We start from the raw sequence: 21,128 nt of genomic DNA on the forward strand, positions 1-21,128 counted from the left end.
GCGGCTCTCACAGTGTCGCAACCACGAACTATATAATCAGACTGTTAAATAGATAGCACACTCTAAAAATATTTTTGGTATTATTAATTTCAACAATTACTGGCAGATGTCGCCTACAATGTGTATATGATTGGAGAATTCTGTCTATGAAATTTAAACTTCTTAGGAGTATAATTTCTAAAAATTAAATATTATACACCAATATTATTTATAAATCATCTATTATTTTGATAAAAACAGATGATATTATTCTAATTTATAGAACTTTTATTTAAGATGTGATTTTTTTTATGAAATTTTATCGATAAGAAAGTAAGAAATTTATTTAGTTCTCAAAGTTTTTTATCGATGTCAGACCAGTCGATTATCGACTCGTTGATCATCAAATAGTTTTTCAGTTAATGTTAGGTCTCAAATCCCTTCTTTTCTCTAACGTTTCATGAAATTTCATTGTGGATGCAACATTTAAGTTATATGTAACGTGAACGACGCAACAGTAGTAACGAAGGCAACTTCTGCTAGCATAGCAATTTTCTAGTTATAGGTAAACATTCATCACTAACAGTTATAGTACTTTTTACATTTCTCCATTTCAAAATTTTTGTATCACATGGGATTGCCCCCTATAAATTTTCAACATTTTTAATAATTGTTCGACATATGCTTATTTAATCATACTCCAAGTTAAATCTTTATTGTAAGTTGACACAATACAGAAATTTAATATATATCATATGATTATATTATTTACCCATTTATATCGTTAAGTTTATACTTGCATATATTTTAAATATTATGTTTTTTTTACTTATAAATCTTAAAATTTAAATATTTAGAATTTTTTTACTACATTATTTTATCTATTCTATCTATTCTATCTATTTTATCTAAAAAATTTATCATTCTCTTTTATTTTTCAATTTATTCTTATGATAAAATGTTTAAATTTATATTTTTTATTCATACGTTATCAGATAAGTATGCCTGTTTAAATCCCATCCTCAAATTCCTGGATCCTTTTCTTGAAAAAAAAAATAATGGAAAAAATCATGAAATAAAATTTGAAATCATCTCATCAAAAAAATGACAGGAAGGGGGAAAAGAAAGAGGGCGAAGAAAAAAAAGATTGATGAAAATGAACTTCGTAGGGAATTAAGAAAACAAAGAAAAAGAATGTTAGACGAGGAAGAACTAATTAAACCACCGGTAATAGAGTTACCGGAATATCCTGAAGAAATAAGAATCGGAGGCATCGAAGGGTAAGAGATTTTAAAAAAATTTTTTATCTTCGTTTTTTTTAATATTTTTATTTAAATCATGAAAATTTTAGTAAATTTCTAATAAATTAAATTATAGTTGTAATTCAATTCAATAACAACTTTAATTAATAAATTCTTTCCTCATTAATGTACACTGATAAAATCCAATTAAAATACATTATCTGTGTTATCGTATAGCATTATATATAGCATCATATCTTTATATAAAATTTGGTTTTCAAATCTACATTCAGAATTCATATATCTAAATATTTATTTAAAATCATATTAAAATATTTATTTTTAAAAAAAGATTTATTAATAATTTAAATAATTTTTAGAATAATAAATATAGAAAAGTTATGTAACTTTTCTTACTTATAATTTCGAAATTTAAATCGCTGATACAAATCTTATTTTTTTGATTTACAATTTTTCTTTGTATAAATATTATGGTTTTATAAATAGTGAAAAAATATTTTCGATATCGAATTCATTATCAAAATTTATTGAAATTTGAAAGTTTTATGCTTATCAATGTTTATCGAAATAAACATTTAAACATATAAATGAAATATTTATATCTTGAAGTAAAATTTGTTCTTTCTTTATATTTAAAAAAAATACGGAAATTATATTTATAACTTGTGTATCATTATCAATAAATATATATAATATATAATATATTAAATTATATTATAATTATTTGCGAATTTGCTTTATTTGAACATAAAATAAAATAAAAAATTAGTACTATTTATTATACATTTTACATTTTATACATTTCTTATCTAATTTTATAAATTATACATTTATATTTGTTAGAAAATATTTCTTTTTATATTTTTTATTTTTATATATAATTATTATAAAATATTTAATTTCATTCAATATGCTTCTCGATATAATTGGAACATGTATGAAATCAATTTACAGTCTAATTCTATGGTTATTTTAAGTGATTGTAACAGTCCACGTATTATATTCTGTTCTTAAACATATATATCATATTTCTTAAACTTCATCTGCTCCATATGTGCTATTATATTAACACTATGAATTTGACACAATTGAAAATAAAGCTCACTGAACCATGAAGCAATGTATTAATAAATTGATATAATAACATAAAATAAATTTATTAATAAATTCAGTAAATTTAATCATTTTTAGCGGCGCTACTGAATCTACGCTAGTCATCATCGATGGAAAAGGAAAACTGTTGACAGAAGTCAAAGGACCGAGCACTAATCATTGGGTATTAATCGAACATTTTAACAATCATCATATATCCTCCATTAATTTCTTATTTTTACCATTATTTATTTTTTTATTTTTTTATTACATATTATTTAATTATTTTTTATATTTTATTTGTATTTCTTTATCCAGGTTCTTGGAATGGAAGAAACAAGTGCCAGAATCAACGCTATGGTGGAAATAGGAAAACAGAATATAGAAATGTCTGAAATAATTCCTTTAGATTGCTTGGTAAATATTAAAAAAATATTGCAATTCGAATAAATAGTATCAATGACTAATTCGTTTTTATAATCGTATACTTGATAAGGATTGTTATCATCGACAAATTGAATTAAAAAAATCGATTAAATGAATAGGGTCTTACTTTGAGCGGATGCGAAGAAGAAAAAACCAATCGTGTGCTTATAGAAACGATGCAACAGAAATATCCAAATGCTGCTAAAACTTATTATGTCAATTCAGATACTATGGGTAGTCTTAGAACAGCTCTAGAAAACGGTGGAATAGTTTTAATTGCTGGCACCGGTTCGAATGCTTTGATGGTCAATTTAGATGGATCAACGACAACATGCGGCGGATGGGGATATTTCATAGGGGACGAAGGCAGTGGTAAGTGATAGAGATTGTTTGATTTGCTATAAAAGGAAATGATTTAAGTGATCTGGCCGAGATTATAATATTAAAAAACTGATTTTAATTATTTTTATCATAATAAATTTTATAATTGTTATAAAAATAAATTTTTAGCTTTCTGGATCGCGTATAGAGCTTGTAAATATGTATTCGATGATATAGATGATTTAGTTAAAGCACCTAAACCTATAAACTATGTATGGCCAGCTATGAGATATTATTTTAATGCAACAGATAGAAAAGAAATGCTACCACATTTTTATAATGAGTTTGATAAAACCAATTTCGCTAAATTTGCCAAGGAAATTGTGATAGGTTGTGAAAAAAAAGATCTGCTTTGTTTACATATTCTCCAAGAAAATGGAAAATATCTTGCAAAACACGTTATAGCTCTCGCGAAGAAGGCGCATAATGTGAGTTATTTAAATTTATAAATTAAATATATATTTTGTTTGAGTAAGAAATGATTTTTTAGGACCTCAAATTAGCTCACGGAGGATTAAAGATTATTTGCGTTGGATCAGTCTGGAAATCATGGAATTTTATGAAGGATGCTTTTATAGATGAAATCCATGAATCTCAAGTTTTGGATGAATTAACTTTGATTCGTTTAAAAGTAACATCTGCGTTGGGTGCTTGTTATCTTGCAGCTGAAAAAATCAATTGGATATTCACGAAATCTTATGAAGATAACATTGAACCGTTTTATCACTATAAGCGCGATAATTATGTAAAACTTGACGTACCAAAAGATTTAATAGAAACTGAAAATCCCCAATACATTCTTTGTAGCACTACGAATAGGAATTATAAATAAAAGAACAAATAATAACGATGATTATATTTTATACTTACATTTTATACATATCTCTTATAGAATATTTTCAAAAGCAACAAATATAAGAAATTGCAAGCAATAAATTTATTGTTCGTTATATTTATGCATGTATAACAATTGACATTCTCATTTGATTAATTCGTCGATAAAGATTCTGTCACCACTATAGCATATCGGACATGAAATATCGATTATCCCGTTGTCTCTTTTATTTTCTTTTTGATAAATTTTAAGTGATACATAAAATGATATTGAAAACAATCTGGGATTGGGTAGTTTACTTGTTTCTATCCGTCCTTAGAATACTGGGATATTTGTTCCTTCTTCTCATCAGCTTCGCATTGTTTCTTACTTCTTGTTGCCTCATCTTAATTGTAATCCTGCGATTATTTGGTTATTGGCCTGAAAATGACGGCTAATTTAAAAAAGGTACTTATTTTTAAATCGTATATAATCTATAAAATATAAAATTAATTAATAATATAATAGTAAAAGGAATAGTGAAATAATATATTTAAAGTCATATATAACAAGTATCTGAAAAATATATTTTGACTCGATATCACAATTTATTACTTACATACTAATATTTGTAACGTGAATACACATTACACAATTTGTATCTTGCATTCTCTTGCTTGTATTGATTTTTTCAATTTTTATACCAAGTACTGAATTCATGTTCATCATATATAATTTTTAATTTATTTCGAAATAAAGAAATATTTTTCTTTTATACTTATAAATTCGTTAAACATGAATATAGAACTTGGTACTGATATAACAAATATTTTCTCTAGATTTAACAATTTAAGGTACCTTCATTAACATATGAACAAATATATTTATCCTCGAAAAAATGATGTAAAATGATGAAATACCTTTATAGTTCGAACTATCTCTGAAAACTATCTTTACGGTTAGACAATCGTTGGTGATATTAATATTTTACATAAAAATAAAGGTTTCTTTAATTACAATAATTTTTTACATTCTATCAGAAATTAATTAAAATAATGTTCCGTTAATATCGATTAAAAAAACTTATTAATTTTTAAATTTTTAAATTAATAAACTCAAATTAATAAATTCCTATCGTCCGTTTAATCAATCGTAATTTAATCAAAAATATTTAAAAAAAAAAATTAAAAATTTATTTTAACAATTAAAATAATAATTTATAATTTCAAATCTTGAAATACAATTCTTTCCTATTTCACATCTATTATGTTTATTTTATTGATGTGATTTAAATATGGAAGAAGATAGAAATCTAAATTTATTAAATAGATTTGATAATATTATATTTGTTTTGTAATTTTATATTGATAATATTATATAAATCGAAATATTTTGATGTTAACAGAACATTACCATAAATCGATATAGATATCTTAATATATATAATTCTATATCGATATTCTGATACGAATAAACTTTTGGCGATAATATTATTCATATAATTTTATGTACATTAATCTACATATATACTTGTATATTTCCAATCACAAATTCTGAATTCATATTTTAACATTTCTCTCTTTAATATTATTGCTATATATTACTTGTACGAACATGCGATCTATTGACATAAATTCATAATAGTTTTATTTTTGCTATTTAGAGAAATACTAATTGAAAACATTTTATATTTAATATCTATTCATTATATTGAACACGTTCGATCAATGTTTCAAATCAAATATCTCTATAAGAAGTGGCTCTACCCTCGACGGATTTAAATTAAGATATACTCCAACAACTTCATTGTTTAATCTATGAAGATCGGAAATTTTCTGAATTAATTTTAAAAACATGGATTTGGCTTCACATCCGGAATAAACACTTTCTAGATACCGTCTAAGCAAGTAATAATAAGAATTCTATAAAAAAAATATATTATTAAAAATTATATAACAGATAACATTATATATAAGAAATATTAAACTTACTTGTTCTAATTTAATTACATCATTATGCACCACTTTTGGTCTGTCAGGTGTAAATAAAGCAATTGCACTTAAAATTAAAATTATATTCTCATCTCTCCATCTTGGATCAAAACTTCTAATAAATCTTGCATGTTCTGCATAAAGATTTCCTTTTGCTTCTTTTAATACATCTACTTTTATGTTAGACATACTTTCTTGACTATGTGGTATCCACCACATATCTTTCTCAATATCATAATTAAGTGCTGATCTTAAAATCATCATTTCTGTACATCCTCCTTTTAAAAGAGCTATTTGATCTTCTTGACACATATTTTTAAACGCATTTATTTTTTTCGCCATTTTTATTAAGCGTCTAATAGCTATGGCAGTAAGATTCACAACATCTAATAGAGCTGGATCGGATTGACCAAAATTATTCTGAAATAGAATTTATCAAAAATATGTTAACATCTAAAAATATTCTTAAACCATTTTAAAAATAAATATTACCTTAAATTTACAATCTTCTCCAATTAAATTTGTTATATCTTCGTCTAAAGGAGCTAATAATGCTTTATTGGCTACTATTAATTCATTTAACTTTGCTCTTTCAGCATCATTTAATATTTTTCTAGTCTCCATACCACCAAGAGTAGAATATGCTGAAAATTCTAATTTAATTGCTTCACAAAGAATAGATTCAATGGAATTTGCAGCAATTGGTATTCTAAAATATAATCCATAGATGACACATTTTAAAATGATCTTTCAGATTTTAAACAAATGTAAATTTTGATTATACCTTTGTACATCTTGAAGTACATCTCTTGTGACATCAGATAAATTTCTATTCCATTCAGAACTACTAGATTCATCACGTTGTATTTTTATACATTCTTCTTGACTTGAATTTGTAATTAAATCAGTTAAAATTGGATTTTCTATTTGTCTCTGTTTAACTTTCAATATTGGTTTAAATATATTTTGATTGGAATTATTGTGATTTAGTTTCACATCATCTTTCAAATGAATATTCATTTCTTTCTCAGATGAAACTTCTTTATCTGCAATGATTCCATTTTTTTTAAAAAATTGTGAAATTTGAGGATCTGCCTCTAATTTGCTAATAACAACAGGATCTGACATAATCTTTAAGAGTAATTCTTCATTTTGAAATATTTTCGTAATAAAACTCGAATTATTAACGAGTTTCGCGATCAAAGTAGATTCTTGTGGGAATTTATTACTAACAAAATTATCTTCCTTTGGATATGTTTCCTTATTTTGTTTTTGACTAGATACTGCTTCTTCTGAAGAAATTTCCATATGGATTTCTGAATTCATATCTATATTCGTTTTTTTATAATGTGTTGTATGTTCAACATACTGAGAATTCTGTATAGGGCTAGAATCAAACTTATTGTAAGATGTATTATCAAATTCAGAAGAATATTTCATAGATTCATGGTTAGTAGAAGTAAATTCAGAATTTAAGTCTAATATATTTTGATTAAACTTTTTTGAACTTATAATTGATTTTTTATCCTTTTCTAAATTATAAGGAGGTTTAATTTTATCAAATCTTTGCTGATTTTGAGAAGGAGAATTTGAATTCATTCTCAACTTTTCTACATCAACTTCATTTTCTTCTTGAGGTGAAGAAGAATGATCATAATTTTCAAAATTAGAATTATGAGAAGAGTCTTTCATCATGTCTAGTGTTTTTGATCCACTTATAACTCCATTTTCTGGTGGACTAGAAGGACTTGGAACACTTGCAGCTGTTACTGGACTTAAACTCTCTGTTACAGTTTGTCTATTTGCATCTAAATCTGTATATTTTCTATCAGACTCCCAGAAATATGTGTCTGATGTAGTTGATGCAACTGAATTAATTGACATAGAGGTATCATCAAAATTACAATCATCTAAATTCTTTTTAATTTTTGATGGTTTTGTATTCTCTAAAATTGGTCTTTTTTTTGCACGATTTTGTTCTATTTTTTGTCGTTTTAATACCTTATCTTCTTCAGACATAATATATTCCTTTCTCATACCTATGCTAAAGCATTTATCCAAACGGCATTTTTGACAGAATCGTCTAGTGACTGGAGTAATATTACAATTCTCAGTAAATGGACATCGAAAATCCTGTGAAAAAATTTTAAATGAATAAATTAAGAAAAAGTATTTTATTAATTAACAATTTTTCAACTACAATATAAACAATTAATTTCTTTTCTATTATCCCATCATTTTGCTATTGAAACCAAATTTTTATCTATCTTACGCCATCTTATTATAACATTTAATTTGAATTAAAAAAAAAACAAAATAGATATTAATTTATCATACTCATAAATACATTCATTGAATATACAATATGAGAATTAATATTATTGCAATTTTATGAATCAAAAATGATTCATGAGGAGAACTATCAAATTAGTCACCTTGTTTTTCAAAGCATTTCGTCGGAAGAAAGCTTTACAACTTTCACACGAAACCGCGTTGAAGTTATAACCGAGTGCGCGATCGCCACATACACCGCAAATCTTATTCGTCTCTCTTGCTGGTTGTTCATCTTCCATTGCTTCCTCGAACAATTTCTCGAGTGATCAACACTTTATTTAACGCATCATTATTGGCGCTTAGAATTATACTTTTGTAAAAACTGATTCATGTCAGCATTGTTTTTATCGCACAGTTCGCGGAATTGATGAAACAAAATACAATGATTTCATCGCAATTTTCACAAAACAAGTAGCATTTTTTTATTCAACGTCCCAGATTCGTGAGATATAGAAGACCTCTTGAAAAGCTTTAAGTGATGGGCTAAATGGACTGCTCAATTGGCATTTAGTTACAAGCAGTTAACGGGGTAGTGCGCACAACCTGTCATGTCTTTCACTACTACATTCTCCTACCACATCATTGTCGACGATAGCGACTGACGTCATGAAAGTAACCAGATTGAAAGAACTAGGGAATTTTTGAAATATATATTTTATAGATCAAAAATTTATAAATTCCCGCCTAAAATACGTCATTCGAATTGTATTTTTCTTGATATTTGATAATTTATATTAATTTATCTTTGTTTCAATAATAAAGAGTCAATAAATTTAATATTTAAAAGACTATAAAGTATAATTATTTGTTATTGTAAGTAAATTATAATGTTATTATATTATATAAATGTAATTTATTGTAATATATTGATGCGTCAAATTTTTCATGATAAATTTCATTATTTTTTGTACAAATTATCAAATTATATTATATAATTTCAAAACATATTTAAAGAGCAATTTGTATTTATGAATATTGCAGTAAAATGAATCAAAATTCAATGTTGAACATTGATCAAATGCATAAATCGTCTATTATGATCTCTTTAATTGTGTTGCAGTTATTCTGAGTTCAAAGTTCACGCGCACAAGTACACGTAGTTTCATTATATAAAATTATTATATACATTAAGGTCAATTTGAAATTGATTTCAAAAATTTATACAATAACAGAACTATAATTATTTAATAATTAATGTAACCATGTGGTAGATTTAGAAAATAAAAAACTTGATATACGAATGTTTACTTAATTTGTGTTATCGTTATCAATCGAATGTAATTCAAGATAAATAGATCAGATAAATTATAGGTTCATCATTTCGAATTCATTAATCGTATTAATATTGATAAACAAAAAACAATATAAAAAATTAATTAGTATATATATGTTTTCATTAAACTCATTCATATTGATACATAAAAATTTATATTATAAAACTCTATTAAAAATTGAAAAAAAATTGAACAAAATTTCAATAAAAAAATTTTGTTCATTTTGTTTTCTTCAAATTTATCATTTTTTATTTTCACAATAACAATGGCAAAATACAAATGCATAGATTACAATCTAAAAGTTGATTCTTATTAATCCACATATAAATTAGAAAATACATCGAATTGAAAAAAATTATTTTTAAAAATAAAAAGAAACGTTTCAAGATCATAAATATGGCACTCAATAATTTAATAAGTAATTTAATAAGTTGATATTAATTATATTTAATTAAATTTAATTAAATTTCTAAATCTAATTAAATTTTGTTATCGCATCAAAGTTAAATATTCTAAAATATTATTAAATTAGATATTAATCCTTCATTTAATATTTTTGATTTCATTCTTTTTAAAAAATCATTTTGAAACGATCTTGATTTTTTTTTTTTTGATGTTGGATATATTAATTTCAGTATATTTGATTTCAATTAACATGTACGAATATTTAATATATGTTTTGAAATATATCTACATCTGTCACAATTATACAAAGTCACTTTGTATATAGTGATACGAATTATATAATTATTTACATAATCAATTTTTATAATTAAACAGATGATCGATAATAATAGAGATAATTATCTATATTTTGAAATTTTATTTTTGAAACAAAAAATTTCTTATTTACAAATTTCTAATATACATTGTTTATCTAATACAATTTCATATTTATAAATTCTTCCAAATTATCTAATCTACAACAAGTATACAAAAATGTAAATTATATTTATTTTGTTATGTGCACAAAGTGACTTTTCCAATACAAAAATAATATCTACAATACATCAATGCTCTTTAAATTTCAATTTTAAATTTAACATTAGAAAAAATACTATTTGTATATGTTCTATATATGTTATAAAAAATTCTGTATTAAAAAAATATGCACGCAATTTTATAAGAGATCCGTTTTCTTTTTTTGTTTAAATACTAACATACTCACGTGAGTGTTACAATTCATATATATATATAAATGCATTCCAACTTTAAAAAATATGCGAAATTGATTTATCATCATATACAAAAGGCACTTATTGAATAAATACATGCAAATTTTTTTTAGAAATTCTTAAATAGGCAGTGTTTGTATTGCATAAGCTGGTTTGTGAGAACTTTCAAAAATTTATTTAGGCGGAGTATCCGTTAATTTTGTGCTTCCCATTTCCACGCCACCGCTATGAAGAACTAATTCTTCTCTTGTATAAAACATCACGATCTCCTCCACATTAGAAAACGATTGCTCATTTACTTTTGCAGAACCTAATGCATACCTATTCAAAAAATATACAAATAACTCTCGACTTTGTTCAATTTTTTCATCATTTATTTTTAATTTTTTTACCAATTCTTATTTTTCTCTCATAAAAATTCTTTTAATAAAGTTTTTAAAGATATTTCATTATTTTTTATTTCTATAGAATAAGTCCAGTACCTAGCAAAGATATGTACGGACAAAAGATATCACTGTGGAAAACTTGCTTACCTATTGTCAGGCCTTTTCCTGACTGGAACATTATATACTCTATCCCTGTACCAAAGGACCAAAGCCAAAGGGTTATTCACATTTGTCGTGGATGGTCTCAGAAGGAAGTATCCGTCTTGTGAGTTACCGTAAGTACTTTCTAAAACATAATGATAAATTTATTCAATATTAATAATATAATCGGATAACAAAAATTAACTAAGAATATAGAAATTTGTCCATTGCCAAAGTTTAATGATAATCTATTCTAGTTAATAATAATCTATTTATTACAAAAACTCACGTTCTTTAATAAGAGTTGTTGCTTGCTCTCTGGTAACGTTGTGGAACCAAGGTTTGTCGATGTAAGATTGTCTCTCTGGAGGCGGTGGTAATGGTCTCGTAGCTCTTTCCGACAATAGAGAAGTATTACTGTTAGAATGAGGTAATGTAGCCGATTTTTTTTCAGGAGATCTCTCTGAAAACAATACAAAACATTAATCTCTCTCAATTATATCTTTCTAATCAGACTCTAATAATCATTTTATTTTATTTAAATCTATCGAAAGCTAAATTTTATTTATTTATGAAAATTTTGAAAATTCATAAGTTTTATCACTAACTTGCTAAATTCAGACGAGCTTGGGTAAGAGTTGCCTGAGTCAGACATTCTGAAAGACTTGCCTGACGGCGAATCGCAGTGTTTAAGGATACGTTTCTTTTTGGATCTCCAATTATGGTAGCCATTTTCAGAAGATCTTCACGTTTCACTCAGAAATAAACTATTTGAAATTTTTCACGCGTTTATCAAAAGAATATGCACCAATATATCGTCAAATCTTTTTTCATTCATCATCTGGAAATTTGAATGTGGTCTTTGTTTCAAAAATAAAATTTTCTATTGTTGTCTATTTGATGTAATGAATGAATCTAATTTTGAATAGATATAAAAATAGAACTATAGAAGAATATATTGCTTAATAGAATAATCTCGCTTAATAAATTACTTTAAATTAATGGGATTGAAATGATCTATTTCAAGGATAACTGGTTTCAATAATTCATATAATACAGCATTTTAAATTATTTATGACAAATACTAAACAGCAAATTTAATGTTGTTATTATTCATATAAACTTTTTATTGTAAATTAATAAATAATAATTAAACAAATTTTGTATTGGTCTAACCATTTGAAGATTATTAAAATAAATTTCTTACAAGATTAAAAATTATCTTAAGATTAAAAATTATTCAAATAGAAAAACTTTAAGACAGAAAAAATTCAAACGATCTGAACTCTATGAAATCACTACACAGACTGGCATTTAAAGAAGAATTAGCCGAATAAACTACAAGACTCGGCCATCCGTTGGTCTCTCAGCATGGGTCACGTTGTCTCCTCAAAGCTTAAAAATATATTGACTGATCTATACGCATTGAGATTATTTTAAGTTTTTCCAATTTAGATTATTTTAAGTATTTCCAATTTAAGATAAAACATATGGTATAAACATATTTATCAAAAAATTATTTTTAATTTAAAGATAGCAAAATTTATGAAGAAACGCTTGATAAGCAATTATTGAAATATTTGATGATTTTATAATTCAAATTATAATATGTACACAGATGTAAAAGAAAATGTAAACGATATGGTAGACAAAAAATTCGCTTCGTAAGAGATTCTACCTGGTGGCTCAGGTGGTTGAGTGTAATAACATCGTGAAAGTCCTCGTTTGATCCTTACTATCATATCGGACACTTCATCGGCGAGACGAGCACCTAAACCTCCCACGAGCTGTTTGCTCAATCTCAGATAGAAGCAGGAACACATTCCATCCCACTATTTCCTCTTCCGTTTTTGATAAGATTCAAAGATATGTAGTTTGTATTTAATCAGTTTTTGGAAAATTGTAATCTCTTCGAAACATTATTTCTTTGTTTAATTAACTTTGAAACTGCACTTTTTTCTGCTATTAGAGTTCAGAATTTACTTTTTAATTCATATCTCTTATTATGTATTTCGTTAGTAAATTATTATCACTATTATTCGAATGTTACACAAATTTCGTTTGAAATATATAGATATACTATTACAACTTGAAATAGAGAGGATTGTGTGAACGATAGTTCATCCATGACTGACTGCAATTGCAATGTGCATCAGGTTGATGCAGAACCATTGGTGGTTGGCCATTTGCCACGCACATGTTTATGAGAAGTTGGGACACTGAAAACTTTTTATTCCTCCAATTTAATGCAGCCTGCACTTTTTATCTTATACATTGTAACATGTTGCACCACTGACTATCTTCAACAACCTCAGTTTAATTTCTTTTTTCATTTTAATATTCATGCTGACATATGAGAGACAGTTTTATCATATGATGGGAATTTTCCATAATATTTGTTATTTCGCACACATATAAAATGACTAAAAAGAAATTATAAAAAGAATCAAAATTATATACCTTTTAATTTTTCTATATCTGTTCGAGAGGGAGTTGGAGAGGGGGTAGCCGATGATTGAGGAGGTTTGGCTGGCAATGGTGGGGGTGTTTTCACATTAGCCGGCCTCTGAATAGGATTTAAATAGTATCCATTATCGTCTGGCTGTAAAAATAATTCTTATTAATTCAATTTTTAAAATATTATTATTATAAAATTAAAAATGTATTTTAAAACTTACTGTTTCCGTGATTGATTCATAAATATCATAGTGTTCTTCTTCTTCTTCATAACTTGTAACACTTGGTGGTTGGTAAACACTTTCCACAGAACTCTGATGACCACTAGTCAATGATTGCTTACTGTCCACTCTCAACATATTTTTTTTTTGATTTTGTTCAATTATTTGTTCATCGAATGACTCGTATTCATCTTCGCTTTCTTCTGTCTTTGTGGGTAAATTGGCAACTAGATCGAGATTTCTGAGCGTTGCAGGAGGTTTTGTTTGATCTTTGTTCGATTTCTCGATAATCACCATTTGATCTTTATTTTTTACTGGCTGTGGTGGAGGAGGCACCGTCATTCTTTCTGAAATTATCAATTGAAATTTTAAATATTATTTATTAAATTATTCGAATCTCTATTATATTAAAAGAAAAAAAAATATTTAAAAATAACATTCAAAAATATTTTTACAGAATATATGAATAAATATAATCTTTTTATTGTTTCTAATTTACTAACTTTGCGTTTGAGTAAGATTATTCGATTTGGTCTTTGTATTATGAAGAAACGATTTCCGAGGTTGAGTTCGATTTAAAACTGAAACCTCTACATTTTTTGTTTGCAATAATTCAGGTTTTGGCCCCATTATTGGCTTTTTGGTATTTATAAATTGCAATTGCTCCTTAAGTTGTTCAGCTAATGATTTTTCTCCTTGATTATGCAATCTGGACGCATTCTTCAATGGCACAGTTTCTTGACAATTCGCATATGTATTCTCATCAATCGTAAGACCGCAATTCACATAAGTTTCTTCTTCCTCTTGCTTCGATACTTTCTCTGTTTGTATATCTTTCTGTTTAAGATCTGCATTGTTCTCTAAAACTTTCTGATTACTTTTAGATTCATAATTTGATCCGGAAATTCTCTGAGTTTCTGATAAAGTATTCTCCTCATTTGTTTCATCCTCGAAATCGGTCCCCCAGGAGCCGGTGTCGCTTAAATGATCTTCGTTCGATTGGGATTCAAGAATCTTTTCTTCTACAAATTTTTCTGGTGTTTTTCTCACTTCCTCTACGAATGTCCAAAGATTCCTAAAAAATTGACGAATACTTTAAAAATTTGTAGTTGATACTCTATTAAAAAAAATTAATTATAATAAAAAACGATCGTTAAATTAATCCATTTAAAAAATATTTATTTAAAATTAGATACAAATATTTTTCATCTCTTATTAATATCACTAGCCTATGAATATATTTATATAAATTTTTATATTTTAAACACAATTATAGAAAAGAAAATGAAGGATTTATTTATTTTATACTCCATGTAACATAATATTATTTTGGATATTTTTATATCTTATGTTACATATCATGTGCATTTCTATAAATTTTTATATATTTAAATTTTTCAAACAAATGTTATCTGTATTTATCAGTTTAATTGTATATATACATAATTAAGTATTAAAAAATTTTGTTCATTTTTAATATTCAACTTTCGAATTCTCTAGAAACATTATCATCTAATTACAAATAGCATACTAATGTCGTCGCATTAACAGTCGCGTTGTTGTCAAGTGGAATTTCCTTAATAAAAGAAGACGATAAATTTCGTGGCGTCAGTAGTGATATTGAATGATCGTAAGGACATCCCACACGATAGAATTACGCACTTATTGCACCGGTTTGTATAACCGGGGGCCACTCGGTCTTAGCATGGCCTTCGGAAATACTAACCACAGCATATTTTGATTTCACCACTCAAGCCATTGAACCTTCCTCTTGGTATGCATACTGCGTCCGGCGACGCTTTCTATAGCATCATCGCTCGCCAAATTTTTCACCGGTTTAAGCCACCGCGACGCTTAGAATGGTAGGATGGAATAGCTGTTGTAATATCAATAGAATGCAAACAATTCGTCTTCTCTATATATGTACGGTCTCTAATGTCGATACAATTCCTCTACTAGCATGGAGTTCAACAATGGAATAGAAGTAGAACATACGCTGTGGCACCTGGGTATTGTTCAGATTTATATTTTCATTGAAAAGTATATTTTCTTTTGGAATTTTAAAACATGGTATTCATTAATAGAATGATGTGATTCTTTTGAAAATAAAAGTTTCAAGAATTTTCAAATAAAAAGTTCTAAAAATAATATCTATGAAGAAATAATAAAGGGATAAGAGTATAATTTTTAGGTCATATTTAGAGTATAATTTTTATCATATTTTATCTTATCTTTATTTTATTAGTTTATTTTTCTATCTATATCTTTTGTAACAAACACTTTTCAAAAATTTATATTACAAAAGAGATGTTATTGCTATACAAGTAACTAGAAAATTTAAAACATGTAAAGTCATTTTTCTATTTCCAGTTTCATATTACATCATTTCATCTTTCTATTTATACTTTTTATAACAAAAACTTGGTCTATGCATTTAAAATTAAATAAGTAGATAAATTATTAATGTTATTACTTTGTAAATAATTAGAGAATGTAAAACGCGTAAGTTCTTCTTTCCATTTCCAATTACTTCAAAGCATAGTACTTTCTAAGTATTAAAAAAAGTGTAAAATGTAAGATCATTTCTTGATTTCCAATCATCAATTTTAAGGTATAGCATACAATGCTGAAGATATATGCTATATTTAAGATCTAATTGAGTAATAAATTCATTCAGTCGGATAATTTTCTAATTATTCCGAACAGTACACTTTCGAAAATTATGGAACATGCTTAAGTGTGTATGGATAATTATTCAGCGATCACGGTTCAAAGGAATGTCTCAAGGAGATGTAAGAACCGTTAGCTGTGAAACGAACATCAACATTCTATTTGGTCACAAGAACGGTCCACTTTGTTCCACCACATTTTACGGAGAAACGAGACATGTCTGATATTTCGTTCTCTTACCATATCAGTGGACGCGTGAGGTCACTCTTCCACAGCGCCAGTTTCCCTTCCGTCAAGTGCTGGAATAATTACAATTAATTAAGAAGAACATAAGAGAGCACGCGTCAGTTGGAAACGAAATATGTAACGACACGAATTATGAATGAAACTTGCTCATTGCATTATCCCCACGTTTTCTATTTATTTCCACCGATTAGAAATTTGTTTCTCTTTGCATTGTGTGACTTGGCAGCATGCGAATAATGCCCAATGTTTTATTCAATTAATTAGTGAAAGTGACAAGTCTTTGATTATTCTTTTTAATATCAAAGATTTTTTTTCTAATCTCAACGAAAAAATTTCTAATAATTTCTTTTCTTAATTTCTTCTTGTTTGCGTTTTTACGAAGTATAAAAAAATTTGAATTAATAATTATTTTTTAGAACTTATGCTCATTTCAAATAAGCTTGTTATTCTTATAGATATTTCAATGAAAGTTTTTGCAGTGATTTTTCTTTAAAAATAATTGGAATAGATTAATAATTATTTTTTTAGAATTTAGTTTATAACAGATAGAGTCATCTTCATAAACGTTTTATTACTAATCCATATAATATATTATAATTATCAATGTATTTATAAATATATTATTATATATATTCATAGATGACATAAATATTAATTAGCGAAACTTGAATAAAACAGGAAAAAAAGTCATGATGATAACTGATATCAGATCTAAGACAAATTTACTCACCAATAATTCGTCACCATCGATCTGTCGTTTTGCGATAGCTTTACAACATTCATCCAGACCGTTCTATAAAAGAAAAAACTCGTTCGATCAAACAGGATGTGCATTACTGATAACATGCATATATACTATATCTTGTACAAATATTTACATTATTAGGACAACAAAGTGCAGAATGAATAGATACAAGTTCCTTTTCCTTTGTATTTTGTTATATCAGTTTAAATTGAGTAATATTAATTATATATTAGATTGATTAATATTGATATTTCTAAATATTTTGCAAAAATTAAATTTGTATTTGATAACAAATACAAATTTTTCGATTATGTTAATTTTATAGTATGAAATAAAAACACGCTAGAGTTTTATCATTTGAGGATATATTGTATAAAATTGAATGATAAATAGCAGATGTATGTTTCTATGATTTTAAGATTATTTAAATAATAATTCTTACTATTAAAAATTGCATTATTGCATTTTATTTTATAATAATATTATTGTATTTGATATTTTATTTCGATAATATAATTTTGAATTAGAATTTAAATATTCTCAAACGGAACGTATACTCAGTCGGTATACATTCATCGGCTCAATTTTATTCACACATTTCAATGGTTTTAATATTCTAATCCCACGATTTTAAAACATGAAAAAAAAGTACAATATGATACATGAACTTATTCATTTTGTATAATTAATTAAAAATATACATATAAAACATTATTTGTATTTCTTGCAATTTTCAATATTCTGTCATGCAATTTGACAGTTTGCAAAGTACTAAACCATTCTGAGATATCACGTCAAAAAAGGATAACTTATACTTATTGATTTTGTTATATAGTATCTTTTATCTATAATATATTTATATAAATAATATATTTAATTTTTCTTTTACTATTTATTATGAAATGAATTTATTTCAATAAATATATAAATGATAGAATTTAATACATATCATAAATATTCAATTGTTAAGGTAAATATGAAAACTCGAAAAAGAAAATATTGAGTATTTTCATATGATTTAAAAAATCATTTGAGATTTTGATTCGTTCGCTTTAGAAATTCGTGCCTGACAATGCCGAAGATCACTTTGAATCAAAGTTTACTCACCTTTCGAAGCAGGCACAACACATCATTGGTACTCCAATTGGATATATTCTCAAGGGCGTCGCTTCGCGACAACTTTTTGAACATTGCACCGCGTGTTCATGCGTCCGTCACAAAAAAGCGTCGCACGTGTTCACCGTCCGGTCGCATCTGCATCTGCTTTTTGTGGGCGAGGTATCTTGACAGCCCTTGCTGCTTCGTATTTTCTTTTCTTACCCCCCCCGTAACGTTCAATGACGACTGTCTTATATGCTTTGTATGACGAACTACCCATCGACACTCCGATTGGCCACTTTCTTTTAGTGCACCTGTTTTATCTGACACAATCTAGTACCAGTGATTCTCAATTTATATAAGTTTTTCTTTGACATTTCAGTAATTAATAAGTGATTGTAAAATTATAAAAATTTAACTTTATTTAAATTTAAAATAGCATTTTAAATTCATTATAATATTATTTTAAAGTTTTTTTTAAAAGATAATTAGAAAATTAGAAAAAATATATAAAAGAAAAATATTTGTTTTACAATTAAACATTTTCTATTTGTTTAAAAACAATTTTAGAATTTTAAAAATTTAGAAATTTTAAAATCTTTTAAAATATTTTAAGATCATAATTGAGAACCATAAATCTAAAGTCAAATTTACATTGTGCGATAAATTTTTTATTTCGCGCCATTTTAACTTAAATTATAGCTTTTTGTTTTCAGTCAGATTTTTTATTTAGCTTTACAAATAACGAGTACTTCTTTATTAAAAGATTTGAATAAAAATATTATATATAATTTTTAATAAACGCATTAAATTAATTAAAATAAGATTCATTTTCATTTTTAATTGTGAAGCAACAAAGAACAATAATTAATAATAATAAGTGATACATTAATATTATTTTTATATTATAAAAACACTTTATTAAAATCAAATTATTCTATTGCAGCACATAGTGGATTGGCAAACTTCTGCGCAGAAGCAGAAGTTTTGCAATTGTGAATATAAAACCTCCATGAGAACAATATTGAAAGTCGCGTAGACGCTACCGTGGTGAGTGGATGTATTTGTAAGATATTTATTTTTAATATTCTTGCGTATTTATCAAAAATAGAAAGAACGTGACAGAATGTCTGTCACTAATCTTAATTCTCAGCAAGAATACGAGAATTATGTTAAGTGAGTAAATATAAGTTTATACAATTCTAGAAATAACATAACCTATTCCCATTTTTCTTCCTTAATATTGTTGTGAAAAAATCAAAATTTATATTTTAAAATTACTATTTCATAATCAGAAAAAATATTCATTTTTTTAGATGATGCAATATATTAATACAAATAAAAATATAAATGTTTATAATATTCTTTTCATTCAATATGAAAGGTTCAGAAGTCACGAATTTTTTTTCGATAATTTTATGATAAAATAGCAAAGTTATATTATATATTATTATATTGTTTATAGACGTGTTTATTACTTAAATATATTATTTTTAAATTCATGTTTATTTATTATGTCAGGTCACAAGATCTTTCTGTCATTCATTTCTACGCGCCATGGGCTGATCAATGTTCGCAGATAAATGATGTGATCGAAGAAATGAGCAAATTAACTGAATATAAAGAAGTTAAATTTGCTAAAATCGAAGCTGAAAAAATTCCTGATGTATCTTTAAAAGCTGGTATCAGTGCAGTACCAACAATTATTTTCACAAGAAACGATACTATACTCGATAGAGTCGATGGAGCCAACCCTTCTGCTATAGCAGACAAAATCAAACATCAGTTATCCAAAAAAGATTCCATTTCAATTGAAACATATAAACCAAAAGAAAATCTTGAAGAAAGATTAAAAAAATTAATAAATCAAGCACCTTGTATGCTATTCATGAAAGGATCTCCGATAAATCCACGTTGTGGATTTTCTAGAACAATAGTTTCCATTTTAGATTCTTATAAAGCAGACTATCAATCATTTGATATTTTACAAGATAATGATGTTAGAGAAGGACTTAAAAAATTTAGTGATTGGCCTACATATCCTCAGTTGTATATAAATGGAGAACTTATTGGAGGATTGGATATTATAAAGGAAATGAGTGAATCTGGAGAGCTAGAAAATATGTTGCCTAAGAAAAGTTAATAAGAGTTAACGAAAATGTGAGTTTTTATTGATAAAAATATATAAATATTTTAGGATGAATGAAAATGTTTAATTATAGCATTTTTAATATAGATTATGTATTAATTATTTTCTTTCAGAAAGAAAAATCAGTCACTATTTTAATATAATTATTTTTAAATTATTTTCTATCAGTTGTAAGAATTTCAATATTTGCTCTATTGAAATATATAATAAATTAAATAATCTTTATACAAAAATTTCTTTGTAAAACCCTAATTATTAATAAATAGATTATATAAATAATATTATAA

The 21,128-nt window shown here is 26.0% G+C and overlaps 4 protein-coding genes across 10 annotated transcripts; 2 read left to right on the plus strand and 2 right to left on the minus strand.

Annotated features, from left to right (window-relative positions):
* Positions 1 to 24: 24 nt before the first annotated feature.
* Positions 25 to 4,076, plus strand: LOC107997979 (N-acetyl-D-glucosamine kinase). 5 transcript variants are annotated; one of them, XM_017056941.3, is made up of 7 exons: positions 25 to 544; positions 1,149 to 1,259; positions 2,433 to 2,517; positions 2,652 to 2,750; positions 2,879 to 3,131; positions 3,270 to 3,568; positions 3,631 to 4,076. In XM_017056941.3, exons 2-7 carry the CDS (start codon positions 1,174 to 1,176, stop codon positions 3,970 to 3,972), a joined length of 1,164 nt encoding a protein of 387 aa, XP_016912430.1. In that variant the 5' UTR covers positions 25 to 544; positions 1,149 to 1,173; the 3' UTR covers positions 3,973 to 4,076. The 5 variants fall into 5 exon arrangements, with proteins under 5 accessions (XP_016912430.1, XP_016912431.1, XP_028522600.1 ...); XM_017056942.3 differs by having other exon boundaries at positions 387 to 544; positions 1,091 to 1,259; XM_028666799.2 differs by lacking the exon at positions 25 to 544 and adding an exon at positions 557 to 697.
* LOC107997976 (nuclear hormone receptor HR96) lies at positions 3,984 to 8,904 on the minus strand. 2 transcript variants are annotated; one of them, XM_017056938.3, is made up of 5 exons: positions 8,381 to 8,904; positions 6,730 to 8,078; positions 6,438 to 6,654; positions 5,946 to 6,365; positions 3,984 to 4,395 (listed from the first exon to the last, which is right to left on the minus strand). In XM_017056938.3, the coding sequence occupies exons 1-5, from the start codon at positions 8,516 to 8,518 to the stop codon at positions 4,357 to 4,359; spliced, it is 2,163 nt and encodes a 720-aa protein (XP_016912427.1). In that variant the 5' UTR covers positions 8,519 to 8,904; the 3' UTR covers positions 3,984 to 4,356. The 2 variants fall into 2 exon arrangements, with proteins under 2 accessions (XP_016912427.1, XP_016912426.1); XM_017056937.3 differs by lacking the exon at positions 3,984 to 4,395 and adding an exon at positions 4,521 to 5,876.
* Positions 8,905 to 10,356: 1,452 nt separating this feature from the next.
* On the minus strand, positions 10,357 to 19,012 carry LOC107997978 (lymphocyte cytosolic protein 2). 2 transcript variants are annotated; one of them, XM_017056939.3, is made up of 9 exons: positions 18,702 to 19,012; positions 17,580 to 17,642; positions 16,844 to 16,902; positions 14,437 to 15,008; positions 13,934 to 14,280; positions 13,716 to 13,857; positions 11,545 to 11,718; positions 11,262 to 11,400; positions 10,357 to 11,049 (listed from the first exon to the last, which is right to left on the minus strand). In XM_017056939.3, the coding sequence occupies exons 1-9, from the start codon at positions 18,783 to 18,785 to the stop codon at positions 10,902 to 10,904; spliced, it is 1,728 nt and encodes a 575-aa protein (XP_016912428.1). In that variant the 5' UTR covers positions 18,786 to 19,012; the 3' UTR covers positions 10,357 to 10,901. The 2 variants fall into 2 exon arrangements, with proteins under 2 accessions (XP_016912428.1, XP_028522598.1); XM_028666797.2 differs by lacking the exon at positions 18,702 to 19,012 and adding an exon at positions 15,660 to 15,809 and having other exon boundaries at positions 17,580 to 17,644.
* A 674-nt stretch (positions 19,013 to 19,686) lies between these two features.
* LOC107997980 (glutaredoxin 3) lies at positions 19,687 to 20,852 on the plus strand. Its single transcript, XM_017056945.3, has 2 exons — positions 19,687 to 19,868; positions 20,214 to 20,852. Exons 1-2 carry the CDS (start codon positions 19,819 to 19,821, stop codon positions 20,833 to 20,835), a joined length of 672 nt encoding a protein of 223 aa, XP_016912434.1. The 5' UTR covers positions 19,687 to 19,818; the 3' UTR covers positions 20,836 to 20,852.
* The last annotated feature ends 276 nt before the right edge of the window (positions 20,853 to 21,128 follow it).

The sequence above is a fragment of the Apis cerana genome, linkage group LG15 (genome assembly GCF_029169275.1).
Source record: "Apis cerana isolate GH-2021 linkage group LG15, AcerK_1.0, whole genome shotgun sequence".
In the NCBI taxonomy this organism is placed as follows: Eukaryota; Metazoa; Arthropoda; class Insecta; order Hymenoptera; family Apidae; genus Apis; species Apis cerana.

Bases quoted from the DNA above. Each gene is read 5' to 3' on its own strand.
- LOC107997979 (XM_017056940.2), top strand. From the start codon at position 1,084: ATGACAGGAAGGGGGAAAAGAAAGAGGGCGAAGAAAAAAAAGATTGAT. The intron at 3,132-3,269 runs GTAAGTGATAGA...ATAAATTTTTAG, and splicing joins CATAGGGGACGAAGGCAGTG to CTTTCTGGATCGCGTATAGA. The intron at 3,569-3,630 runs GTGAGTTATTTA...ATGATTTTTTAG, and splicing joins TCGCGAAGAAGGCGCATAAT to GACCTCAAATTAGCTCACGG.
- LOC107997976 (XM_017056937.3), bottom strand. From the start codon at position 8,518: ATGGAAGATGAACAACCAGCAAGAGAGACGAATAAGATTTGCGGTGTA. The intron at 8,079-8,380 runs GTGACTAATTTG...ATTTTTTCACAG, and splicing joins GAAATGCTTTGAAAAACAAG to GATTTTCGATGTCCATTTAC. The intron at 6,655-6,729 runs GTATAATCAAAA...ATTATATTTTAG, and splicing joins GTACTTCAAGATGTACAAAG to AATACCAATTGCTGCAAATT.
- LOC107997978 (XM_017056939.3), bottom strand. From the start codon at position 18,785: ATGTTCAAAAAGTTGTCGCGAAGCGACGCCCTTGAGAATATATCCAAT. The intron at 17,643-18,701 runs GTGAGTAAACTT...TTTCTTTTATAG, and splicing joins TGTTGTGCCTGCTTCGAAAG to AACGGTCTGGATGAATGTTG. The intron at 11,050-11,261 runs GTAAGCAAGTTT...TTTTTTGAATAG, and splicing joins AGGAAAAGGCCTGACAATAG to GTATGCATTAGGTTCTGCAA.
- LOC107997980 (XM_017056945.3), top strand. From the start codon at position 19,819: ATGTCTGTCACTAATCTTAATTCTCAGCAAGAATACGAGAATTATGTT. The intron at 19,869-20,213 runs GTGAGTAAATAT...TTATTATGTCAG, and splicing joins GAATACGAGAATTATGTTAA to GTCACAAGATCTTTCTGTCA.